This window comes from Parus major, chromosome 1, assembly GCF_001522545.3.
Source record: "Parus major isolate Abel chromosome 1, Parus_major1.1, whole genome shotgun sequence".
NCBI lineage: Eukaryota > Metazoa > Chordata > Aves > Passeriformes > Paridae > Parus > Parus major.
Window position 1 is genome coordinate 2,088,518 of NC_031768.1, and position 25,110 is coordinate 2,113,627.

Sequence of the window (25,110 nt, forward strand, 5' to 3'; positions counted from 1 at the left end):
GCAGGGAGAGGCTTCCCAGGAAATCAGGAGCTGCTTCTGCACGACTCCAGCCTGAACATTTTCACATATCCAAGGGAATGCCCTGGAAGTGCTGCTTTTCATCCAGAGGGAAGAAAACTCTCCTGTGCCACGAGCTTTAACAGCTCAGGCTGGAGGAGTGGGGTTTAAAGGACTGTGGGAAAGCTGCTGCTCACATTTCACCCTTCCCTGTATCCAGGGCCTCCCCTGGAACGTCGTGTGAGGGATTGTGGATGTGCCAAACACCGCTGGCTGTGGAGCCATCCAAGGGCTGCTGGTGAGGATGCTGTGAGAAGGAACAGGATGTGGCTGGGGAAGGGGCCAGCAGGATCTGGGGCAGCAATTTCTGGGACAAACGTCCTTGTTCTGGCACAGGGGTGAGATCAGGGAGTGCCAGACAAAACTCCCAGATGCTCCTCCAGGGTCATCCTGCTCTCCCCAGGAGCCAGCCTTGGCTGCTGCTGATGTGTGGACAAAGACTCTCCAACTAATTAAAGTTACAAAGTGATATGTTAATTACAACACTGGGAGTAATCTCCCACAGGCACGTGCAAAATCCATGGGGCTCTTGCCCTCTTTTTATCCACAAAAATCTTACATATTCATAGAATTATTCAATACATCTATACATGGGAGTTATCTAACTACACCTACCCCACTTTGCGTTAAAATGAGTTCAAAATCTTTTCATGTTCATGCAGTTTCTTCCTCCAAATGGGTTGGTGGGTTTCAAAATGGGTTGGTAATCTCCTAAGATGAAGTCAGGGATGTCTTCCTCACGTTAAATGTTTTATCTTTGTCCTGCTGGGAGGCTCTCTGGTCACAGCCCACGCTCCCCATCCTGCTTCTGGCTGCTTTTGGTCACGGTTTCTTCATCTTGACAATACCTCATCCTCCCATCCTGACACAACAAAGTCAAGCAAATGATTTATTGTCTTAGCTCTCACTAGCTCGACCTGCTAATAATTAACTCTTCTAAATTCTTCATCATTATATATATTGCTTCTCTCCCCTAGCTAGGCTCTTAACCCTTTCATTCTTTTAGACCCTTGATTCATTGGGGTCAAAGAAGAGAATCCCAGAATCACCAAGGTGGGAAAAGACCTTTAGGCTCTGTCAAGATCCAGTTATTAAAGTTATGAAAAATGCCTCATAAAGTTATGAAAAATGAATGAAGGTGCAAACGAGACCATATGCCAGTGGGAATAGGATGGGTTTTATTTGACAGTAAATACGAGAGAAAATAAAGAGATAGAAAATAGGTGGTGGGAAAAGGACAGCAAGAGAGCGACAGGGACGGAATAAAGAAATACCAGCACTCCAGGGATCCCAACCATGTTCTGTTGATCCTCTCCAGCTGCTCTTGGTGTTGATGGTCCCACAGAAGCACAGAATCCCATGGGTTATTATAGCTCGGACCAGGTGGGAATGTCCAGGGCTGTCTCTTGCAGCAGACTCCAGATCTGTTGGATCCCGTGCAAGGCTTCAGGAATGACTCTGGGGGGCACTTTGGGGGGTCTTTGGTGGGTTCCGACACCCCCTGAGGTGTCCCTCTTGTGAACGTCCCGTGGATGTGGCCTGTGGGGTTGGGACAAGGCAGGATGGGTGTTCAGTGCCTCTGAGCAGAGCTTACACCCAAAACCTCTGCTCCTCGTTTCGAGGTGAGGCTGTGGAAAGCTGGCCACTGTGGGCTGAGGTCTCCACACCCCAAAGCCAGCCAGGGAAGGATCTCTGCTGCATTTGGCTCTTTTGTGGAGGCGTTCCTCTCCCTCAGTCCTGTTTGTTTCTTCCTAGGCTGTGATGATTGAACAACAGCATTTCTAGGGGTTTAACTTCCAGCCAAAGTCCCAGGCGGGTATCTCCAGGGCAGCTTCTGTGGTTGTAGCTTCTTTATACTCTTTTTGTTATAATGGGCAAAACTTTTTCATAGCAGTGTTCAAGGCATGAATCATTCCAGTCCCTGAAATGATGAAAAATCATTTTGTCACATCCAACCATGACCCCAGCACCACCATCATGTTCACCATCAAACCCCATCATCAAGTGCCACACCCTCAAGCTTTTTGAACGTTTCCAGGGATGGATCTGCATGACAATCCTTGGCGTCCTGTTCCAATGTTTTACCACACTTTCCAGGAAGAAATGTTTCCAAATATCCACCCTGAGCCTCCCCTGGCCCAGCCTGAGGCCTGAGCTCTCCTCCTGTCCCTGTTCCCTGGCAGCAGAGCCCGACCCCCCCGGCTGTCCCCTCCTGCCAGGGACTTGTGCAGAGCCACAAGGGCCCCCTGAGCCTCCTTTGCTCCAGGCTGAGCCCCTTTCCCAGCTCCCTCAGCCCCTCCTGGGGCTCCAGACCCTTCCCAGCTCCGTTCCCTGCCCTGAGCACCCGGAATCAGCAAAAATGGAGGAGAAAGTGCGCTGGAGAGCCAGACAGGAACACGCTATGAGTGCCTGGAGAGCAGGAATGCTGTGGGAAAGTGCCCCAGAGGGAAAAGCCCTGGGGGTGCCGGTGCCAGGGGCTGGACACGAGCCCAGGGGTGCCCAGGTGGGCAAGAGGCCCCTGGCCCCTGGGCTGGGTGAGGAATTGTGTGTCCAGCAGGAGCAGGGCAGGGATTGTCCCTCTGTGCTGGCTCTGAGAGGCCCCTCCAGGGCTGGCTCCAGTTGTGGCTGGTGCAGGAGAGCCCTGGAGGGGCTGGAGCGTGTCCAGGGCAGGGAACGGAGCTGGGAAAGGGCTGGAGCCCCAGGAGGGGCTGAGGGAGCTGGGAAAGGGGCTCAGCCTGGAGCAAAGGAGGCTCAGGGGGCCCTTGTGGCTCTGCACAAGTCCCTGGCAGGAGGGGACAGCCGGGGGGGTCGGGCTCTGCTGCCAGGGAACAGGGACAGGAGGAGAGGGAAAGGGCTCAGGCTGGACAGCAGCAGGAATTTCCCCATGGAAAAGGAGCTCAGGCCTTGGCAGGGAGGTTTGGAGTGCCCATCCCTGGAGGTGTCCCAGGAAGGGCTGGACGTGGCAGTGGGCAGGGTGACAAGGCGAGGACATGGCACACACCGGACGGGGCCATCCCCTAACTCCGTCCCGCCGCCATCCCCTCACAGCCCCCTCAGCCCCGGCCCCGCCCACAGAGGAGAGGGCGTGGTCTCACCAAGCCCCGCCCCCACGCGCGCGCCCGGTGCCGGAAGCGCGAAAGGGCCGCGGGGAGGCGGAAGCGCGCGCGGGGCCGCGGCCCGAAGATGGCGGCGAAAACACAGGGCGGGATCCGCCTGAGCGCGGTGAGTCTGAGGGGGCGGCGGGGCCGCGGCCGCCCGGGGGAACGGACCCGAGGGACCGCCTCGTTCCGACCTGCTGCCATGGGCAGGGACACCTTCCGCCATATCCCAGGCTGCTCGGAGCCCTGTCCAAGCTGGCCTTGGACACTTCCAGGGTCACTCCCTCAGCGAGGGCGGGGAGCGCCGCCTCGTCTTTCCGGGGGGACGTGAGGCCGGGGGCTCTCCCGCCCTTATCCCGCCTCACATCCTGGAAAATGAACTTCTCTCGGTCCGGCCGGGCTGTGCCGAGGGAAGGTGAGGGCTGGGGGTGGGCTCGGGATTTCCCAGCCTCTGGTCAGTGCCGTGACCTCTAATTGCCAACTTGTAACTTCAAACCTTAACTACTTTTATTGCGAGCGGCCTAATTACATTTTAACCCTAATTGCATCTGAGGGGGTTGAGTGTTCACGCAGTTAAACGCTGCTGTGTTCTGCTTTTCAGTTGCAGTACTGTTGCTGAGCTGTTGTAGCAATCGGTCGTTTATTTGTGGTGATATAAATGCAGTTAAAGCTGTTTTTTCCGGTGAAACAGGAGGGTTTTTTCCAAGTCAGTGACCCTAAACCTCACCTAGAGCTACACCTGGCTCATCACCTTGTTTATAAACTAGGGGAAAGAAGCAGAAGTACTGCGATGAGTCAAAATATTTCAAATATGTCAAATATTTGAGTGAAAAAGGTGGTTTTGGATTTGCTCAGCACTGCTGGAATTACAAAATTATTTAGGATGGGAAAGACCTCTGAGATCATTGAATCCAACCTTTGTCTGAAATTTTATCACCTAATATTGATTTATGTTACCCTAATAGCAATTTCTGTTACCTTAATATGAATTTATATTACTCTAATAAAAGTTGCCATGATGCTAGAGATGAGCCCTAAATACTGTCACCCTGAAGTTCCAAAATTGCGTTTTGATTTTGATTTCAGGCCTTTAATTCTTGCAAGTGTTTGAGATCTGCAGATTGTGTGATATTTTATTGCAGCAGGGTTGTCTTGCTTCTTTAGATAAAGATTTGGCTTTAGTATTACTTTTTGGACATGTTATTGGTCTTCTTGAGAGGTAAAAGTGTCAAAAATCAGCCTTTGCATCTGGCAGTTCAGAGTTCAAAATCATTCTCAGGTTTAAATCACTTTGCCAAGCTGAACTCTGAGAGGCACAAACAAAACAAGTTGTACTTGGTAACTTTCTGAATTATTTTAGGCTGCTCTTTGGTTTTGTCTCTTGCAGGCACAACTGAGAGTTTGCATTCAGTGGCTTTCCAGTGAAAGCTGTGGGTTTTGTAAGGTTTTTCTTGGTTTTGGTTTGGTTTTTTTGAGTTTGTTGTTTCTCAGGTGAAGCAGCTGATGCAGTTTTGACCAGGTTTGTAAAAGGGATTGTAATGCAGAGCCTTGGGGGGAGAGCTGATGCTCCCAGTTCTTTGAGAATATAAAGTATTTCCCTGGATTCAGAGGCTCTGGGAGGGCCTGGGAACTCATTCCCACGCTGGAATTTATGTCCTCCTGTTGCTCTGGCAATATTTTTGTCCAGCTGAACAATGAAGCAGCTCAGGGAAGTGATCCAGGTTAATATTTTAAGAGTGGTTTTTAATTTGTATCAGTCCCTTGATGTGGTTCATTGCACAGTCGTGGACCTGGGATTGTGTAGCTGGGAGGAGAAATTTCAGGAGGTTTCAGCAGGAATTTGCCCATGGAAAGGGAGCTCAGGCCTTGGCAGGGGCTGCCCAGGGAGCTTTGCAGTGCCCATCCCTGGAGGTGTCACCTGGACGTGGCACTCAGGGCTCTGGGCTGGGGACAAGGTGGGCATTGGGCACAGCTGGGACTCCATGGGCTGGGAGGGCTTTTCCAACCTAAACAATTCCATGAAAATGTCAGTGTTGTTCCCAAGAAATTGCTTAATGCAGGATAAACTGTGTTTTTCACTCAAATGCATGAATTACTGTAGTGATGATGGGTAACACAACAAAAATTTATTATGTGCAAGCAATAAGTTCCTAAGATAAGGAAACCCCTAAACTCTGCAGGGGTTTGGGATTTGTGCACACCTTAGGATTTGCTAGGGATGGGACAGTTCAGGTTTGCTTGGAAAACTGAAATTCCTGAAGCTGCCTGTCATTTTTGAGAGATAAACTGTTTTATTCTTCAATATTTGCTGGTACAGGAGATGTTGTTCTCAGGACAGTTTAGTTTCAGATATACCCAGTTGGAAGAAGTTGAAGGTTTGGGTTGTATTTGGCTGCACTTGGTCTTGGCAGAAAAAATGAAATTACAAAACAAAACCCACTTAGTAACGAAATATGTTTGGCTGAGGGAGCAAAGCAGCTGGATTGGCAAAGGGAGTGTTCAGCTCTTACTGAACCTCAATTAATTATGAGCTAATTAAAGTGGTGCATTGATGAATGAAGTGTAAAGGGACAAACTGACTTAAATATTTCCTGATGAGTTCATTAGGAATTTGGGAGTTGCTGAATTGCTCTGGAGGAAACTACAAAACTGATGGCCTTAAACCACTGTTCTCCTGGTCTTGAATCTGGTTTTGTGCCCCTGTTTCAATGCCTGGCATGAGGAAGGCCAGGCTGGATGGGGCTTGGAGCATCCTGCTCCTGGTGGGAAGTGTCCCCGGGTGGTCTTTAGGGTCCCTTCCAACCCAGACCAGTCTGGAATTCTGTGCTCAGGTGGTGCTGTCTGCTCTGAGGTAACTTTTGCATTAATTCCTTGTAGCATACTTGCTCACCTTTTGCCGAGGGATGGGAGATATGGGAGCCAAGACCCCATTTGTTCCAGTTCCCATCTTCCAGCCCTTCCTATACCTGTTGCAATTCCAAGTCCTGTGAACCTTCCAGCCTTGCTGAAAGCCTCCCCCAAGCAGTGATCCAGAGAATATCAGCACAATTCCTGATGTTGTTCTCAGAATTCCCAGTGGTTCGCAGCAGTGAAATGACGGGTGGAGCTGTTGTGTTACACAGGCAAGGATTGATTTCTGTGCACACAGGATGATTTGGTTCACAAGCAAAGAAAAGGACGTTTATTAGTGATAATAGCACTGTGGGTGGCACTGAGGTTTTTTCTGTCCTTCCTCAGCATTGTCTGATGGTCAGGGGAGGTGCTTCTTCCTTCTCAGAAGGAATTTTCTTCCTGGAAAGGGAGCTCAGGCCTTGGCAGGGGCTGCCCAGGGAGCTTTGCAGTGCCCATCCCTGGAGGTGCCCAAGGAAGGGCTGGACGTGGCACTCAGGGCTCTGGGCTGGGGACAAGCTGGGAACAGGCCACAGCTGGGACTCCCTGGGCTGGGAGGGCTTTTCCAGACTCAGGAATTCCATGAGATTCCCAAGTGTGAGTTGATGCCTCTGTCAGAACCACAGTTTTTCTTGCTGTATTGCTGAGATAGCAGGGGATCCAGCAATGAATCCGGGAGGGAATCCAGCAGTGAATCCAGCAGGGGATCGAGCACTTTCAGCCTCCTGTGTGGCTGGAGCTGTTCAGTCTTCCAGCAGGGAGCTGAGCAGATGCTAAATCCCTGAATGTGCATCCCTGTGGTGGGTTGGGATTTTTAAATATGGTTTTGTTTCTGCCAGGGAGGGATTTCAGGTGGGGAAAAACCCCACCAGTTATTTCTGGTGGATTTTGATCCCGAAGCTTAGAAAAGAAAGGAGCAGATGCTGCCAGCTCTGTGGAAGTGAAGAGAATCACCCAGGGCTCTGAGGATCCCCTGAGTTCCTGTACAGCAGAGGGAGAAATCCAAAGATCCTTTTACCCACGTGCCGTGGCACATGTGAGGTTTCCATTAATAGCCCAGAGGAATTTTCTTCTGGATTCAAAATTACTTGGAAGTGTTGGGAACACCCTGGCTTAGCCTGTCTCCATGCACCAGATTTTTTAAACCTGGAGCTCTGAAGCACAGATGGCAACGAGGAGCGTGGTGTCTGTTCCCAGTGGTGCTCCATGGAGAAATGCAAGGATTAAGTTGCAGTTGGAAGTGTGTCATGTGCTGCTGTGACCTGAGGCTTGAGGTGACGGCTCTTGGCACTTTCTGTTGCTCTGAACCAGGGCTGCTGCTTCTCCCTGTGCCTTTCTCCTGCTCTGGTGCCTGGTTTGTGCTCTAGGATTTGCTTTTAGCATCATTCCTTTTCACCTTGGAGCTTTGAAGTGGCTGCTTGCTTTTATTTGCACTTTTATTGACACTTTTATTTACGCTTCATACCTTTATAAAAGCGCTTGTCAATGAGTAACTGTAAAAATTACACAGTATGGATATGTACACAGTATTTTAAAACATCCCTCAGATTTCCTCTGTATAATAATGTGGAATCTGTTTTGTTTTTTGTATAACTCAGTGGTACAAGGGCTGTTTTCAGGGTTATGTGTTCATAGGTGCTGCTTTTTCTGCCATCACCACAGCTCTGGCAGGGGGCTTTGAGCAAATCTGTGCAGGGGTTTGTGTTAAAGGCTCTGTAGGAGTGTAACCATGGATTTCCTCAAGGATAATGCACACACAAGTATTGGTTGCAGCAGTTAAAATTTCTCCAAATGTTGCGTGGACAGCTCCTTAACTTAAGTGGATATTTAGTTTTGGTTTTCCACGTCTTGAAGTGAAGATATGTGAGCCTAGGCTGAGGTTGCTTTGTCACTGACATCTTCAAGTTACATCTCATAAAGAGGTGCTTTATTCTCATATTTTCATCTCATTCTGGCAGTGGCTGTACCTTGGGTGCATCAAATGTGTGAGATCCAACTGCTAAAAGCACAAAGCACCCCTTGAGAGGGTCTGAGAGGGGATTTAGGTCACTGTGGGCACACACAGTGACCCACAGAGGGGTTTGGATGACCCACATGCAGTTTGGATCCTCCTGGTTTAAGATGTGAGTTTTTCACATCTGAGAGTTCTGTGACTGGGTTTGGACCACGGCTTTGGTGTTTTCTGTAACCTCTGGCATTAGGTAGCAATAGTTTCTTGTATTTTTATAAAGACTGTTAGGATGACAACCCATGCTCAGAATAAGCTGAGACTGTGCTGAATTTCCTCTTCAAGGGCTGTATTAATGTTCCCTCCCAATACCCAGAAATCAATTCAATTCCAGCCTTTTGGTAGTGTTGTCCAAAGCAGCTTCATGGAATCCTCCTTTATTTAACAGTCTGGTTTCTGCCTTGGAGAGCACAAACTAATGATCCTGCTTGTGCTTTATTCCAGCTGTGCCCAAAGTTCTTGCACACCAATTCCACCAGTCACACCTGGCCCTTCAGTGCAATTGCAGAACTCATAGGTAGGTGATCAATAGCTTGGAGTAATTCTTATTTATTGTTACAAAACCTGTTTCCATCAGCTAGGGGAAGACCTGGCTGAACATCCTCAGTGTTTTGTCCTGTTACCTGCATTACCTGGGGGTTGTGCATTTGTTGTATGGCTCCTGTTGAACATCTTGCCTTTGATTTTGAGCAAAGTTAATTGGCTCAAAATTAATTTGATTTTGAGTAAAGTTAATTTGCCATCTCCAGTGTTCCTCTTTTCCACAGTCTGGGAATGATGAGCTGGTTCCTCAAAATAAAGGTGTGGCTTGGGACCCCAGCCAAGCTGATTGAGCACTTTGTCACTGCCAAAGAGAGGGACTCTTCTGGTTTCACATCTTCTCCCTGCCCCAGAAAATTAACCTAACAGAACAAATTGGGGATTTTTCAGCTGGATAAGGTCAAAGCTGTGCCAAAGGAGGAAACCAGAGCCCTGTGGCTGTGGAAAGGCCTGGCTGTTTTGGGAGTACAATCTGTTAAATCATCTTGTCTCTTTTCACAGTCCAAATACTTCCAAACTTTCACTTGTACCTGTATGTCCTCTTCTTGTGATGCTGAAATACATTTTATGAAATATTTCACTGTGATGCAATTTGGATTTAAAGTTTCTAGGAAGAACCTGCCAAGCTGTGGTTCCTTTTATTTGCTTTATTGGCTGTTTTCTGTCTCTCAGCTGAACCTGCAGACCAGGCAGTGAGGCAGAGGTGCCATCACATCCCACCCTTCCTCCCCTTCCCAAATCCTAGGGGATGAGAGGAAGAGATGGAAGAAAGTGGTGTTTGTTGGGGCAGCTTTGCTGCCAGAAGGGCTTTGTGGAGCCCTGTTTTCTCTTTCCTCGTGTTTGACTCTTTCACATCCTGTAAACAGAAAGTTTAAAAGCATTTTGCAGCTCCCCTCTGTAAGGGCTGGGAGAAATTAAAACGTTGCACCAGCTGCTCTGCAGGCAGGCAGTGAAACTGGAACCTTGGCTTGGTTTCATTTTCTGTTCTCCTGTGAGCTGCTCACCTCCAGCTACATTTTTGGTCTCTGTGTTGCTGCCAGTGATAATCTGGGGGATTTTGCGTTGGTTTGGGTGAGGTTCTGGGTTGGATGCAGCTGTTCCATCCTAACACTCTGATTTACTTTAAAATGTGTTTGCACTTAGTTAAAGTTTTGTTTTCTGGTCTCCCACGCTGTTTGCTTTCCTTGCCCTCAGATAATGCTTATGATCCAGATGTGAGTGCCAAACAGATCTGGATCGACAAAACCGTCATCAACGACAACATCTGCCTGACGTTCACTGATAATGGGAATGGCATGAACTCGGAGAAACTGCACAAAATGCTCAGGTGGGCAACCTCTTCACCTGTCTTGTACAAATTCCAGCTCTGCTTCTGTTATTGCTCAGTTTATTTCTGTTTCTCCTATGTAATTCACTGATTTTGCTCATAAATTCGGCATTTCTGAAGATCCTGAATGCCCAGGTGAGACTCCAGAGCAGGCAGATGCTACTAAAGCTTCCCTGCAACTTTGTCAGGGAACTTTTACCTCATCATTTCCTTTTGTCCTTTCTCTCATCCTTCCCTTTATGCTGTGGAAACTCTCTATAGTCCTGCTGGTGGTGATAAGGACAACTGAAATATTTTATTTTTACTATCATAATAATTATTATTATTATTAATTGTTTTAGTTTAAATTAGTGAGTGAGAGAAAAAAGGAGATTCAGCTTAAACACATTGGAATATCAGTAATAGAATGTATTGTAGAAAAAGAAATTAATTTTCTATTTTTTAAATAATTGTCTATTTATCTTCAAATATTCTGTAGGGTTGGAACTGATTTTTCTCTTACTTCTACAGAAGCAAAAAGCTTTCTGTGCCACTTCTCTTTTAGTGTAAAAATTTGCTCTGCCTGCAGATTTAAATTTGAGAAAGCTTGTATTCAAACTCTTATTTTTCTGTTAGATACCATAATTAATATCTTCTTAAATTCCATATGAAGTTCCCTGTTTTACTTGAAGAGCGATATGAAAGTGGAAAACTTGTGGATCAAACATTTTCTAGGAAGGGAAGAGGAGAAAAAGACAGCCTTAGGGGCTTTTATTAGTATTTATTGTGAAACTACAGGAAAACCATCAGAATCCCCTAAGAATGATTTTTTCACCTAATTCCAGACTTGATATTTCTATTCCATATTTAAAAGCTGGAAGCAGATTTTCCCATGTTTTTGCTGTGTGGTTTTAGCAGCGTTTTAATCTAAAATTCAGATTTTAGGATTTAATTGTTCAGGAGTCCCTGACCTCTAAAACGAGAGGGTTGGGTTAAGTGATTTTCCAAGTCCTACACTTGCACCCTCTTGAACCCTCAAGTTTTCCAGGGATTTTGTTTTTGCAGCCTCCTCACGTTTTCCATGTTGCAGCTTCGGCTTCAGCGAGAAGTCGGTGATGAACGGCCGCGTTCCCGTGGGGTTGTACGGGAACGGCTTCAAGTCGGGATCCATGCGCCTGGGCAAGGACGCCATCGTCTTCACCAAGAACGGCGACACCATGAGCGTGGGGCTGCTGTCCCAGACTTTCCTGGAAGTCACCAAAGCAGAGCATGTCATGGTTCCCATCGTGACATTCACCAACCAACATATCCTTTCAGCATTCCCGGTGAAAAGTTGTGGGTACACCCCAAGTTTGGGGGTAACGTCACCCAAAGGAAATCCTTAGCTGCTTTTATGGATGTTTATATCAAGATTCTCTCCTTGGAGAGGAGTCATAAGCCAAAAAAAATTCTGGGAGATGCTGTAATTTAAGTTTGAGATGTGGGATGAGAAGCTGGGAAGTGAGTCCAGAAATTTCCTCATTTTTTAAATCTTTACTCCATTCCAAGTCCCTCTCCTTAACACAGCGCCCACGGCAGATCAGTGATCCTGCAGAATCCAAGAACAGCCTCAAGGCCATCCTGACACATTCCTTGTTCTCTACTGAGGAGAAATTACTGGCTGAGCTGGATGCCATCATAGGGAAAAAAGGCACCAGGATTATCATTTGGAATCTTAGGAAGTACGATAAATCCAGTCTCATTAATTATCTCTCATTAATTTCACATTTTATTTCAGTGTATGCAAACATAGAAGGATGTGGGGGTTCTTTGTGTGTGGAATAGCTGGAACAAGTTGTGTGCAGTTAAAAAAAGGGGAAGCTGGACTCAAATGTGAAGTTCAGCAAATCTCTGAGGAATTCCCCTTTTTTTTCCTTCTTTCCTGTCTCCAGCACAACACCTCCTCTTTTATTTGCTTTTTTTCTCTTTTAATTAATACATTTTCCTTTCTTCGTTCTTAGAGATAAAAATGACAAACCAGAATTTGACTTTGACAAGGATAAATACGACATCAGAATTCCAGAAGACTTGGATGAAACAGGCAAAAGAGGCTACAAAAAACAGGAGAGACTGGACCAGATTGTTCCAGAAAGTGATTACTCGCTACGAGTACGTCTTGGATTTTGAAAATTGGGTTTGATTTTTGAAGTTGGAGAGTGTAAATGTGTCAATTTTAATATAATGTGTGTTTTATAGGCTTACTGCAGTATTTTGTACCTGAAGCCAACCATGCAGATCATCCTGAGAGGACAGAAGGTGAAAACACAGCTGGTTTCCAAAAGTTTGGCCTTCATCGAGAGGGATATTTACAGACCCAAATTTCTCAATGTATCCTTTAATATTTCCATTGCAGAACTGAATTGTGTGATTGGATTTTGATGCAATTATATTGATTATTTTTGGGTTCTTTTTGTTTATTTGTGATTTTTTGTTTGGTTGGTTTTTGTTTTTTTTTTGATTAAGTCATACTGAAGGAATTATCTCAATACAAGAAAAGAAAGCTCTAAGACCCACTCAGAGTAATTCTTATTTCTTGTATTCATGAGATTCACCCTGTTTTTCCTTAATATCTGCTCAAAGGCCAAAACAGTCAGAATTACTTTTGGATTTAACTGCAGAAACAAAGATCATTATGGCATAATGATGTACCACAAAAACAGACTCATCAAAGCTTATGAAAGAGTTGGCTGTCAGTTAAAGGTAAGAAATTGAAGCTTCAAAATATTTTAACATCTTGACAAATTCAATTAAAACTCTAATTTTAAAAAAGCATATGGATGGAAAACAAGATATTGGTGTATACTTAATAAATCAGCTCTTTTGCTGGTATGCAGCAGTTAAAAATTGTATTAAATTGTTTGTTTTTGAGGCTGTTTGATACAAAAATATGAATCTGAGCATATCTTCCAGAGCAAAAAGAGGGATGGAACAGAGGATTTGTTATTTGGGGGGTTTATATCAAGATCCTCTCCTTGGAGAGGAGTCAGAAGCCAGAAAATCCTTTTTACCCAATGTAGACACAGTTAATAATTACCTTTAGCAAACTCTTGTAATATTGGCATGGATTTTGTGTTGGTTTTCCTGATAAACTTTAATTCCCTGCAGGCAAACAACATGGGAGTGGGTGTTGTTGGGATTATTGAATGCAACTTCCTAAAACCAACTCACAACAAACAAGATTTTGACTACACTAATGAATACAGGTATTTTTATCTGCATTTTCTATCCCATATTACCATTTCCTGAGAAATACTTGATAAAGCTGCTTCTTTTAATAGGAAGAATAAAAGTTTCTGGTGTTCTGACCAATCCTGGTTTAAATGCAAACAGCTTCTTTTTTTGTCTCTTTCCTTATTATAATTATTTTCCCACAATATTCACACCAGCCTTGTTCCCATGTTTTTCCATGGATATTCTTTTGTGGCTGTTCAGGAGGAGGCATTTCCCATGTGCCCAACAGTGCTTTTAATGTGGATTTTAATGTGGAAATTTTGGGCATGGATTGCAAATGTTGGTGATCCTGAACCATTTTCTGTGTGTGGCACCAATAGTTCCCTTGGCAGAGGGGCAGGAATTGGGAATGCCCTTGGCAGGCACAGTGAGCAGGGAATGTTTTCCACTTGTTAGGGTTTTTTTGAACACTTCACATGAAAGGGGGGTTTCCTCAATCCCTTGGGTTTGATTTATCAGCACCTCAGGTATTCCAGGACCTTTGTGCCCAACCAGCCTGTCCTATAATATAATATAATATAATATAATATAATATAATTATAATTAAATCAATATCCAAACACGTGGGGAGAATCAGAGGATCATTAAGGTTGGAAAAGACCTCCAAACCTTTGAGGTTGCCACATCCACTTGTTCCTGGACATAACTTTGGGGTGGAGGTGTGAGTTAATCTTACAATTCAATTTTAATGAGCCAAGTTCATCTGAGGAGAGGCATTTCACCCCAGCTGCTGCTTCAGCAGCAAAGCAGCTTCTCCTCTCTTGGCTGCTCTGTGTTCTGTCAGCTCCTGGTCCCATGGAGTTCCCATTCCTGCAGGGATTCTGGCAGGACCTGGCTGTGGTGTCTCCACTCTGCTGTGCTGTTCATCACCCTGGAACAGATTCCCCATGCCAGCTGTATTCCATCCAGGAAGCAGCAACTGCATTTCACCTCTGATTTCAGTACAGTTATAACTTCCCAGCTTTCTCTGATTTTACTTACCTCTTCCCCACATTTGGAATGTGAGTGAGCACAGTGGTGGCACACTTGAAAGATCTTCTGTGAAGGTTTTTCTGCCAGGAGTGCTCCAGGCTTCACAAGATGTTTTTGTTTTGGGCTGGAAAGCTGTGAGCCTGATGGAAAGGTGCCCTTCTTCCCTCCCCAGAAAAGGACCCATCTGTGCTCACTGCTCATTTCTGCCCTTGTGGTGCCCCTGGCTCAGCAATCCCTGCCTGGGGTTCAGAGGTGACCTGGATCCCAGCTCTGGGTGACACGAGTTCACTGCACAAACATTTGTGTTGGTTCAAGGCCCTGGGCGGTGTCAGGTGCTGAGCCAGGCCAGGGAGGGCTGGGCCTGGTTACTCATCCCCTGAATTGCTCAGAGGTGAATTCCACAGGCTGACTGGGGGCTGTCCTCACCTCCAGCTCACCTGGGAGCTTTGTTGTTGTTCCTCCCCTCTCCCTCCTGGATGTGCCAGCTCTGGGAGTCCCTGAGCTGCACTGAGAGCCCTGAGCAGGAAACAAAACTGAAAATCACCCTGGGTGAGACTGACCCGCTCCTTTTGTCAGGGTGCAGACTTTGTATCACATCAAAGTGATCAAATGTTGTAAAGCTGGACATCAGCTGAGAGTAGCCATGAACCTGCACTTGAGATGTACAGGAACAGCCAAAACCAGGGTGAGGTGCTGGATTGGTTTTGTGCTTTTTTTAATTCTCTGGTTGAGGCTGAACTGGTGCAGCTCCTCCAGGGTTTGCTCTGTTCATCAACAGCACTCTTGATTTCAGTCTTTGTGCCTGACTTGTATTCCCAGGAATTCTTATCCTGACAAACATGACTTCAGATAATCCTTCATTTCTCCAGGTTTCTAAATTAAAAAACCTTTTATAAAAGAAAAAAAGGAAAAGCTTTTAGAAAAGTTTTTTTTCCCCACTCTCATGCAATTAAAAATATTGAAGTGGTTCATGCACTTACTCTGTCACTGGAGTTTATAAAGGTTCTTTCTGTGCTAGAGCTGGATTATTCAAGGTGATCTTTAAATTCTTTTCTTTGTAGACTCACGATAGCAGCTCTGGGAGAAAAGCTCAACGATTACTGGAACGAGATGAAAACCAAGAAAAACGAGGAATATCCTTTAGCTCTGCCCGTCGAGGAGATCCAGTGAGTCCCACTGTGACAGCAGAGAGCTGCACACACTGCCACTGGTTTATCTGATAGGAGAACACTCTCTGATGTGCAGATCCCGAGTTATTCTGGTTTTTCCCCAGGAAACAGCCTGACCAGACGTGGGTGCAGTGTGACGCGTGCCTCAAGTGGCGGAAGCTGCCGGACGGAATCGAGCACTTGCCGGAGAAGTGGTACTGCTCCCTCAACCCTGACCCACAATTCCGGTAAGGACTCGGCCCAGGGACACTTCCTAGTCCTTGCTGCTCACCTGGGAGCAGCAGGGGTGTTCAGCTCCTTCTGTTGTGGGCTTTTTCCTGTATCTTTCCTTCCCTCAGGAACTGTAACGTGCCAGAAGAACCGGAGGATGACGATTTAATACATCCCACGTACGAGAAAACCTACAAGAAAAAGTGAGTTTTGGACACTTTTACAAGGCTGTCAACACTAAAAATGACCAAGGAGAGCTGTGCAGCTGTTGGGGTGAAAGTCCAGCTCCCAGAGGGATGATATTCCATAGGATTTGGCAGTGTGGGAATAGTCAAGGTTTCAAGGTCCACATTAAAGTGTATTGTAAAGATCAATACATTTATTTAGGAATAAAAAGGTTCTTAGCTAAAGTGTATGGCAAAAACTGCTATGGGTAATTGTGATGCTGCCTCACATTCTGGAAGTGGGAGTTTGGGGTTGTTTTAAATAAATATTTAAATTTAATAAATAATCTAGAGGGAACTTGTTGGAAGTTAAGCTAACTTCAGACAAGCTTCCAGTTTCCTGAGGAAATTTTCATTCAGTAGAGAAGAATACTTGGATTATTGTATCTAGTTGAGATAAGGATTACTGGGCTTGCTTTTAGATCTTAGATTTAGTTTTTATAATGATTGAACAGTTTGAATCTAAGCTCTTCATTTCTGTTTTTTCCTTGCTGCTGTGCAGGGACAGGGAGAAACTGAAGAGGCGACTGGAGTACAGCCACCAGGTAACTCCTGAAGCTGGCAGGAGCCTGTCTGCTTTAACATCCAGTTCTACTCTGATGGCTCTGCAGGATTTGCTCACCATGGGGAAACCCAAAATTTCCTTTCTTTGCTGCCCAGTGATAGAAAAGCCACCATTGCTTTCTCCTTAGGAAGAAGTTTGAGAGGGACAAAGGTGTCTGGCCAAAACTAGGAGAGATGTCAGTCACTCGTGGCTGTTTTATGGCAGGACACCCAATTTTTGATGGGGAATTTGTTGGAGAGAGATGTGATGAGGATGTGGAAGTAAAGATGCCCTTGGAAGTGGGGATCTCAGGGGGTGGGGATAGACAGAGGTGGAACAGCTACACTTGTGCAAGGAAACACTCGAATTCAGATTAAATCCACATGCAGATGAAGGTGTTTGATGGGAATGTCTGGATTGTAACTCAGAATCAAATTCATAAGTGGGATTTAGTTTCAGTTGCATTCAAAGTCAGTTTCTGACCTAAGATCACTTCATTTCTGGAGAAGAGATGCTGCATGTGCTGTTTGAACCTATTTATTTAATTTTATTGTTTCTCTGCTGTTACATCTCCCCCAGTACAAAAGCAATTTCTAAAAGTGAAATAATTGCTCATTTGGGGCCAACTGGGTGAATCCTGAGCAGCTTTCCCAGGGATGTCTGTCCTGGAGTTTGTGTCTGATGGACAAGCTCCAGACAGAGACACAGCTTGGGAAAAGCTCTTGGCCTGGGATTCTGCATAGCACTTTAAGATGAAAAACTGGGATTTGCAGTAGTCCAGCCAGCCTTTCTCATCCCAAAATCCTGAGCCTGGGTTCGAGGAGGTACTTGGATATGGGAATGTCAGAATTTTAGGTGTTGGTATATAAGGAACTGCTTAAATCTATCCTGAAGAATCTACTAATATCTGTTTATTTCCATTCTTGACTTACATTGTCTTATAGATCAATAATGAAATATTTTTAAAAACATCTGTTTCTTCAAGTAAAGACTTCAAAACATTCTCAGCTCCAAATGCAAAGGAAGCTCTTCCAAGGTTACTTTTACCAAAATCATCAGATGCTTCTGTTAGAAGATCTCTGCCTATTTTAATCAAAGTTTCTTCCCCTCATTTGGATGCTGATAGCAGGTGAGTGGACCTGTACAAAGGAGATTCCTGTTTATTTCTAAAATTAATAACTTAATGAAAACCATGCTGTTGGGAGCAGCTTCAGCTTCTAAAATTCCTGTGGGAATTCTGGGGGCATGGGAAGCTCCAGGTTAAAGGGACCTGGCGACTTTAAGTACAAAAGTGAATGCAGGAAAATGACAAAAGGAGCCTTTTTAGTGATTTATAGACTTTGTGTTCTCTACACTCCACAGGCTGTTTTCCTGGAACTCTGTGGGGATGTTCCAGGGAACACTGAATTTCAGAATAATGTGGAGTGTGTGGATGGCAGGCATTTGTTTTTACAGGAATTTACTCTGGCTACACAAATTACAAGCCCATGCCGGAGATTTTCTGGAGTGGTAATATTTTAACAGTGTTCAGAGAAACACTGCATGTGGTTGGAAACAAATGATTTGGCAGCTTTTAAGCAATAAACTGATAATTTTAATATTTTCCTCCTCAGTCTCAAAAGGAGGACGCAGAGCTGTGTGACACCTGTGTCCCTAAAGACACCTCGGCTCAGTGACAAAACATTCAGCAACCACGAGGAGGAGGAAGATGATGATGAAGATGTCATCATTTTAGAGGAGAGCAGCACTCCAAAGCCTTCAGCAGATGCTGATGTTACTGTGGTAAAAACAGAATGTATCAATTTGGATCAGGAGGAGAAGCAGAAGGAAAACTCTCCCATGGGGGAACCTTGCAGTGCAACCACTTCAGAGGCAAAAAGTGAACAGCTGAGCTCAGCAACACAGACAGAGCTCCCAAACCTGGTGGTGAAAAAGGAAGAGGTGGAAGAGATCCCAGTCCAGATTCCTGCAGCAGGGATGGAAGAGGAACAGCACAAGATCAATGGTGCTCCTGAGACATCTGTAGAGATGGAAAATGAACTGAAAAATCAGCTGCAGTTATTGAGCAGAGAAAAAGAAATCTACCAAAGCAAATGCGAAGCATTAACCAAACAAGTGGAAGCACTGGAACAGCAGCTTTTGGAGATGAATAATAAATATGTAAAAAAGGAAATGTGCCATCAGGCAACAGAGACAGTTCCCTCCTTTGGAGAAGGAAATGCTGACGGCAGGAGCTTGGCAGAGGTGACAGCTCTGTATGAGCAGGCCCTGGGGGAAATAGCAATGCTCAAGGAGCAGTGCACCACCCTGCAGAACCTAAAGACTGAGTGCAGCAAATGTGCTGATGGTGAGAGCAAGAGTGAGGTGGATGAGATGGCAGTGCAGCTGGATGATGTTTTCAGGCAGCTGGACAAGTGCACCATCGAGAGAGACAGGTACAAGAGTGAGGTACGTCTACTAAAACACTCCCATCACTTAAATGATCTCTGTTTTTTCCTCCCTGCATCATAGAACTTGTACTGCACAATGTCTTGAATAGTTTTTACAGCTTGATTTTTTTCTTTTGATTGGCAGATTGAAGTCTTAGAAGTGGAGAAGAATCAAATGGCCTGTCAGTGTGAGGAGCTCAAGGCAGAGCTGGCTCAGTTAAAAGCTTCAATCCCTCAGGCTGTAGCACGTGCAAATGATTCTACCACCAGTAATGTAGAAGACTCTGTAAATTTTTCTGATGGAGAAAGGTATCAGTTTTGTTCTTTCTAGATGTTATTTCAAGACTTTTGCTTGTTGGTTGTATTTGCAATGTTTTGATGAAGGTCATGTCTGATAATTAATTGTATAATAAAATGTGATGCTCAGAATTCTTTTCTACTGCCTTTTGTGACTCCTAACTAATGTTGTGGGTTTTTTTTTAATCAAGTGTTGTTTGTGATTTATGATTTGTTTGTGTGAGCAGGATTGGCCACTGCACAACAGAATGGCAAACTGATACTTCTTAAAATGTCCAAAATGGTGTATAATTTCTAAACACAACTTGCAATGCAAGGAGAGAAAAGGGAGGCAAGAAAGAGGGTGATTATTAATTTCTGCTGTGTAATGAACTTCACTTTGAGGGTCTGTTTTTCTGTTTTCAACCAACTGAAGAGTATGGATTTGAAACTTTCATATAAGAACTCCTAGCTGCAGGCAAATCCTGTGGAATCAGGGTCCAGGGTGTGTCTTGGAATTCAGCAAGGGTTGAAATTTCCAGCTGGAGAGCTTGGAGCTCTTGGGAAGTGGGAATAGCACACACACACACACCAGAAAACCCAGAGCAGGTGGGAGCAGAGTGAGCTGAGTCTCCCCCCAGGGGAGAATCCAAGGGGAGAAGCATCACCTGTGATAAAATGGGACTCAATTAAGGGACCAATTCAGCAAATTGATCCCTGGGACCAGAAGAGAGGCATTTCAGAGGGAGCTGAGGGCCTTGTGGCATCTCCAAAAGTTAACATTCCTGGAAAAAAGCAGTCATTATGCCCATATTTAGGACAGACAGAGCTCCATCCTGGCACTGCAGCCTCAATCCCAGGGAAAACATGGAGTAAATCTACCTGGAAGCCACCTGCAGCCCCATGAGAGTCAAAAGGGGAGTAAGGACAACCAGCATGGGGTGTCTGAGGGCAAATTGGGGATCAGCAGCAAGGCCAGGAGTGAAAAAGGCTTTTGCACCTCAAGTCCTGTGTCCAGTTTAAAAGGACATTTAACAGTGTGCCACCATAAAAGGACATTGAGGGGCTGGAGCGTGGCCAGGGAAGGGAGCAGAGCTGGGAAGGGGCTGGAAAACACAACCTGGGGAGGAGCAGCTGAGCTGGGAAAGGGGCCCAGCCTGGAGAAAAGGAAACTCAGGGGGACCTCACTGCTCCCCACAACTCCCTGACAGCAGGGGCAGGGGAAAAATGAGAGAGAATGGCTTCAAAGTGCAGCAGAGGTTGGAGATTGGGAAAGAAAATTTCCCTGGAAGAGCGGTCAGGCCTTGGGATGAGCTGCCCAGGGAGGTTTGGAGTTGCTGTCCCTGGGAGTGTTCAGGAGGAGTCTGGATGTGACCCTCAGGGATGTCATTTTGGGGTGATTGTTGGACTGGATGATCCCAAAGGTCTCTTCCAGCCCTGGGAATTCTGGGATTCATGGCCTGGGTGACTGAATTCCTGATGCCATCAAATTGGAGGGAGCTCAGAGGGCAGAGCTGCTGCTGAGGGACTTTGCCAAATTGGACAAATAGGCTGGAAAAAAAAAGCCTCTGAAAATTCCACAATGACACCTGTGAATTCCAGAACTGGAGCCAGCTCCTGGCACAGCAGCTGCAGGAGGTGCCCGTGGTGCTGGGGGTGGCAGCGCAATGTGAGCCCGCAGTGCACTCTGCTGGTGGCACAAACCAGCTCCTACTGGGCTGGACTGGGGAGCCCAAGCAGGGAGTGCCGGATCTGCCTCTGGACACCCTGCCAGAGGGTGGATAATGAGCTGGATAATTTCCAGAGACTCCTTTCAGTCTTAAAAAAGAAACTGACCCACGTTAAAAATTATCTGTCAGCATTTAATTTTATTTTTCCTTATAGCTCTGACTTGTGTTTACTAAAAAATTAGCAAGTAAATGCAGGACTTGGAAGTAACTTCCCTCACAAGTTGATGGAGATATGGCAGCACTGGGAGAACTGGTGATGGAGATAAAGGATCTGAGAGTAGAAGGAAATGGGCCACAGAAGGGATGGCTCATGGCAAAACAATTTGATCAGGAAGAGGACACAGCAAGGACATCCAGGAAAGAAACCAAAAAAAGGGAGGCACAGCATTTTCCCTGGGCTACAACTCTTATATCCTATTTATATTTTAAAGCCTTTGGACAAACTCCTCTTTCTTGCCTTCTCCTCTCTTTTTCTCTCCTTTTGTTCCTGTGGGTTGTGGTAGTTTGGATTTCTAAAGGGATAAAAATACCAGGGCTTAATATTGCTTTGAGAAATACAGGTGGCATGGGGTAAAGGATTGTACCCATGCTTATTCTGAAATATTTCTGAGGGGAATTCAGTTTGGTATTAATTTGAAATTGAAGGAATATTCCCCTTCAAGCTGAAAAACTGAAGAGAAGCTTGGAAAGGCTGTAGATTGGTAGATTTAGAAATAATCTTGATGCAGCTTTACCTGCACCCCTGTTTTTTGTTGGTTTATGGGAGTCGTGGAGCATCTCCAATCTGGATTATCAATCCAGCTTTGTTAGGTGAACTTTGAGCAGAGAATTCCATCTCCATTTAATCCTGTCCCATCTCTCCCTAGCCTGAAGCTCCGTTCTCTCCGAGTGAACGTGGGACAGCTCCTGGCCACCATCATGCCCGACCTGGACCTGCAGCAAGTGAATTACGACGTCGACGTGGTGGATGAAATCTTAGGGCAAGTGGTAGAACAAATGCATGAAATCAGCAGCACTTAAAATCTTCATGTTTCCAGCAGAGTTTTATTGCTCTTCCATTATAACCTGTAGGTTCCAGACTGTAAATAGGGCTGCTTCACTTTATATATTTGACATAGGTGGATCTCTCAGTGTAAATATTCCACATTTAGCTGTTCACTTCCTCCTCAAGGAACACTGTCGATACTGACCCACCCTGAAGTACTTAATTAAGGATTTTGCTTTGGAAATGTATTTGTAATTAAATTTGCAGATATTTTTACTATTAGGAATCTTAATACTTTTCTACAGACACCTTTTGGTTGACTTTGGATCTTATATAAGCATTAATACCTGTGAGTATTTCCTCTTCTAAAGTAGTGAAATCTCTTAAAAATGAAAAAAAAAAAAAAAAAGAAAAAAAAAGAACTTCCTTGATTTCCTTCCCAGAGTTGTTGTATCCCACAGTGTTGTTCCATTGCTCCCAGCAGTGTTCTGTGTTGCATTCTGTTACATAGAGATGTAAGTAGTAGGTGAGAATTTGGACAATATTTGGGGAATATTTGTGTGGTACTACCAAAAGAAGGCTTCTTCAACGGGTTTTATCCTGCAAACTGGGGATGGGCCAGTTGGATGGAAGCACTTGGAAAAGGAGGGAAGTTTCTTTGTCTGTGGTGTAAACTACAAGGTGAGCTAGAGCTGAAGATGTTCAGCTTCAACAGCTTTGGACAGTTTTTATTATAGGCAAGAAAAGGGAATTCCTCTTTTTCACATCTCCCCTTTTAGAGTTGTGTGCTCTAAATCTTCTCATTTTCCCATGGTCATGGGAAAACCTGGAAGCAACGGTACCAAGAGAAATTCCCAGCCAGCTGCAGGGTTTCTTTCCAAGTCATTGGGAATGACAAACTGGGTGGCAAAGGCAGCAAATCCATCTTTTCCTCTGGTGGGATTGGTCACCCAGAGACCTTTCCAGAAAAATGGGTCTTGCTTTTAAATAAAAAAAAATAAATTAAAAAAAAATCATTGAACTAATTTTTAATGTGTTAATTCTTAGGAAGTATCTTTTTTTTTTTTTAAATAAAGCCAATATTGTTGGTTTTTTGCACTGCTACTGTTCTGAGTTAATCCCTTGGTGTCCCTTTTAGTTGTAGTTCAGTGGAATTCTTTCCATGGACAGTATTTCAATGGAAGATCTCTCTCTATGCCAATAACGGGAATGCACTACTGTTGTACTTTATAAAAGAGAAATTGAATGTTTGATTTGGGAAGAGGTGGCTGTAATATAACTACGTATGACTTTTGCAAAGTTTATATTTCCCATTTCTTGGTGTGTAGCTTTTCCATTTCTTAATCATTATTTATTACGTTTCATCAGACTGTAGCTGAATTTCTTGTAGACAACTGGCAAAATAGAGCACATGTCTATATTAAAAATGGCAAATTTACAATGTACATTTACACTTTGGACAACGGTGGACTTATGGAAATGGTTTCTATTTACTTGTTAAAATGTATTTTTTGTAAAAAATAAAAAGCTAAAAATCGGAGTTTGCAGGATCCCAACTTGTGTTTGTCTCTAAGTAAACCCTGTGCAGAGTGGCTGAAGTGTTGGGTGTTACAAGAAAGCCTGGCTTTGTTGGACTGGGCACGTCAGTATGGAAATGGTGTGGGAATGTCCTGGATATGGAAAAAGCAGGGCCATTATAATCCAGGGAGTGTTCATGGAACGGAGCTGAATTTCAGGAAGTTCTGCTCTTGATTCCTGGCTGAGCTTCCCTGCCTTCAGAAGTTCACTGAGCACGTGAACTTGCACCATCCTGGTTTCCTCCTGCAGTTCCTCCTGCCATGGAACTCCTCAGGACTTTTGTAAAAATAATTTTAAAATTCCCTACTCCATACACATCATTCTCCCTCAGCTGGAAAGAGATGGATAAGGAAGGGCTGGGATTGCATCCAGAGGTTTGTGGATCAGGGTATGGGGAGCAGGATTGGGAGTCCCTGGGGTGTGGGGACTGGGATGAGGATTGATGGAGATGGATGAGGACCGCATCTGTCAGGACTTAATTTGGTCTCAAACACTGCCAGAGGAGGGAGATCCCGCAGGATAACTCAGCTAAAACAGGCACAGTTGGCAAACAGGAAGGGGAAAGGTTTGGAATGAGCACAGCACAGGACAAGATTCCAATGTGCAGACAGTGGGAAAGGCACAGATGTAACACCACGAAGGTGCCAGGCAGATCTGGGTGACCTGTTTGGGCAAAAATTCCCACCATGGCAAATTGGGGGAAAAGGAAGCAACTGCTTCCATGCAGGCCATCCCAAATTGTGAAGGGAAGGGCAGCTGGAGCTCAGCCCTCTGTGGGGACAGGCTGCCAGCTCTGCCATGGCTGCCCTGCCCGGGGATCTCCAGGGACACTCACACCTGGGCAGCACAAGGAGACGGGGCCCCACAGCCCATCCTGGGATTCTCCTGCAGCCCAACACCCTCATGCTCAGCATGTCATTGTCCCCCAGGAGGGTGGCACAGGAGGGCACGGCCCCTGTGTCCCCGAGCCGGGCGGCTCCTGCCATGGAGCACAGCACAAGGCTGGGAAGGATCCCTTGGGCTGTCCAAAGGAGAAGATTCCAGAATTCAAGGGTTGTCCAGAGAGTAGGAGGACAATGACAGCTGTGCCACAGGGATGGCAATGAAAAGTTCTTCCATGGGAATAGAAAGGCTGAGAGAATTTGGATTGTTCAGCCTGGAGAAGGTTTTAGGGTGACCTAATTGTGGTCTTCCAGTATCTGAAGGGAGGTGACATGAAAGATGGAGAGACAAATTTCCAAAGGATGGAGTGACAGGACAAGGGGGAATGGCTTCAAACTTAGAGAGTAAGTTTACATTGAATACTAGGATGAAATTCTTCCCTGGGATGGAATTCCCGGAGAAGCTTTGGCTGCTCCTGGAAGTGTCCAAGGGCAGCTTGGACAGGGCTTGGAGCAGCCTGGGACAGTGGAAGGTGTACCTACCATGGCAGGGGGTGGAATGAAGTGAGCTTTAAGGTCCCTTTCATGATTCTGTGATATAAAATTAATCTTCCTTTGTTCTCTGCTGCTCCCTCACTTGCTGTGCGAGGCTGTGTTTGGCCTGGGGAGCTCTCAGCACCATTTTGGGCTTCAACCTCTGCCCAGAGGCTCTTCTTCCTGTGGGCAGGAGTGAAAGAAAAAGCTGTTATCTCACTATGTTTATTATTATTATTATTATTATTATTATTATTATTATTATTATTATTATTATTATTATTATTATTATTATTTTCCTGGCAAGAGGATTGCATTTGAAACAGGGAAGTTTGGGGACACGTTACCCTTTAGGATTTTTATGTACTTACACCAGTCAAGCACAGCAATTCCTGTGAAATTAAAAATAA

General features: G+C 45.2%; 1 protein-coding gene and 1 long non-coding RNA gene across 5 annotated transcripts; one reads left to right on the forward strand and one right to left on the reverse strand.

Annotated features, from left to right (window-relative positions):
• Positions 1-1,212: 1,212 nt before the first annotated feature.
• Positions 1,213-3,430, reverse strand: LOC117245227. Of its 2 annotated transcripts, none has more exons than XR_004499684.1 (2): positions 3,350-3,430; positions 1,213-1,978 (listed from the first exon to the last, which is right to left on the reverse strand). It is a non-coding gene; the product is annotated as an uncharacterized LOC117245227 (long non-coding RNA). The 2 variants fall into 2 exon arrangements; XR_004499690.1 differs by lacking the exon at positions 3,350-3,430 and adding an exon at positions 2,071-2,217.
• Positions 3,181-23,247, forward strand: MORC3 (MORC family CW-type zinc finger 3). 3 transcript variants are annotated; one of them, XM_015632047.2, is made up of 17 exons: positions 3,181-3,279; positions 8,497-8,569; positions 9,787-9,919; positions 10,989-11,203; positions 11,472-11,619; positions 11,899-12,046; positions 12,134-12,265; positions 12,518-12,637; positions 13,043-13,140; positions 15,202-15,306; positions 15,414-15,536; positions 15,648-15,722; positions 16,246-16,288; positions 17,232-17,416; positions 17,901-18,735; positions 18,862-19,025; positions 21,589-23,247. In XM_015632047.2, the coding sequence occupies exons 1-17, from the start codon at positions 3,241-3,243 to the stop codon at positions 21,740-21,742; spliced, it is 2,790 nt and encodes a 929-aa protein (XP_015487533.1). In that variant the 5' UTR covers positions 3,181-3,240; the 3' UTR covers positions 21,743-23,247. The 3 variants fall into 3 exon arrangements, with proteins under 3 accessions (XP_015487533.1, XP_033374351.1, XP_018862637.1); XM_033518460.1 differs by having other exon boundaries at positions 17,901-18,651; XM_019007092.2 differs by lacking the exon at positions 21,589-23,247 and adding an exon at positions 20,877-21,572.
• The last annotated feature ends 1,863 nt before the right edge of the window (positions 23,248-25,110 follow it).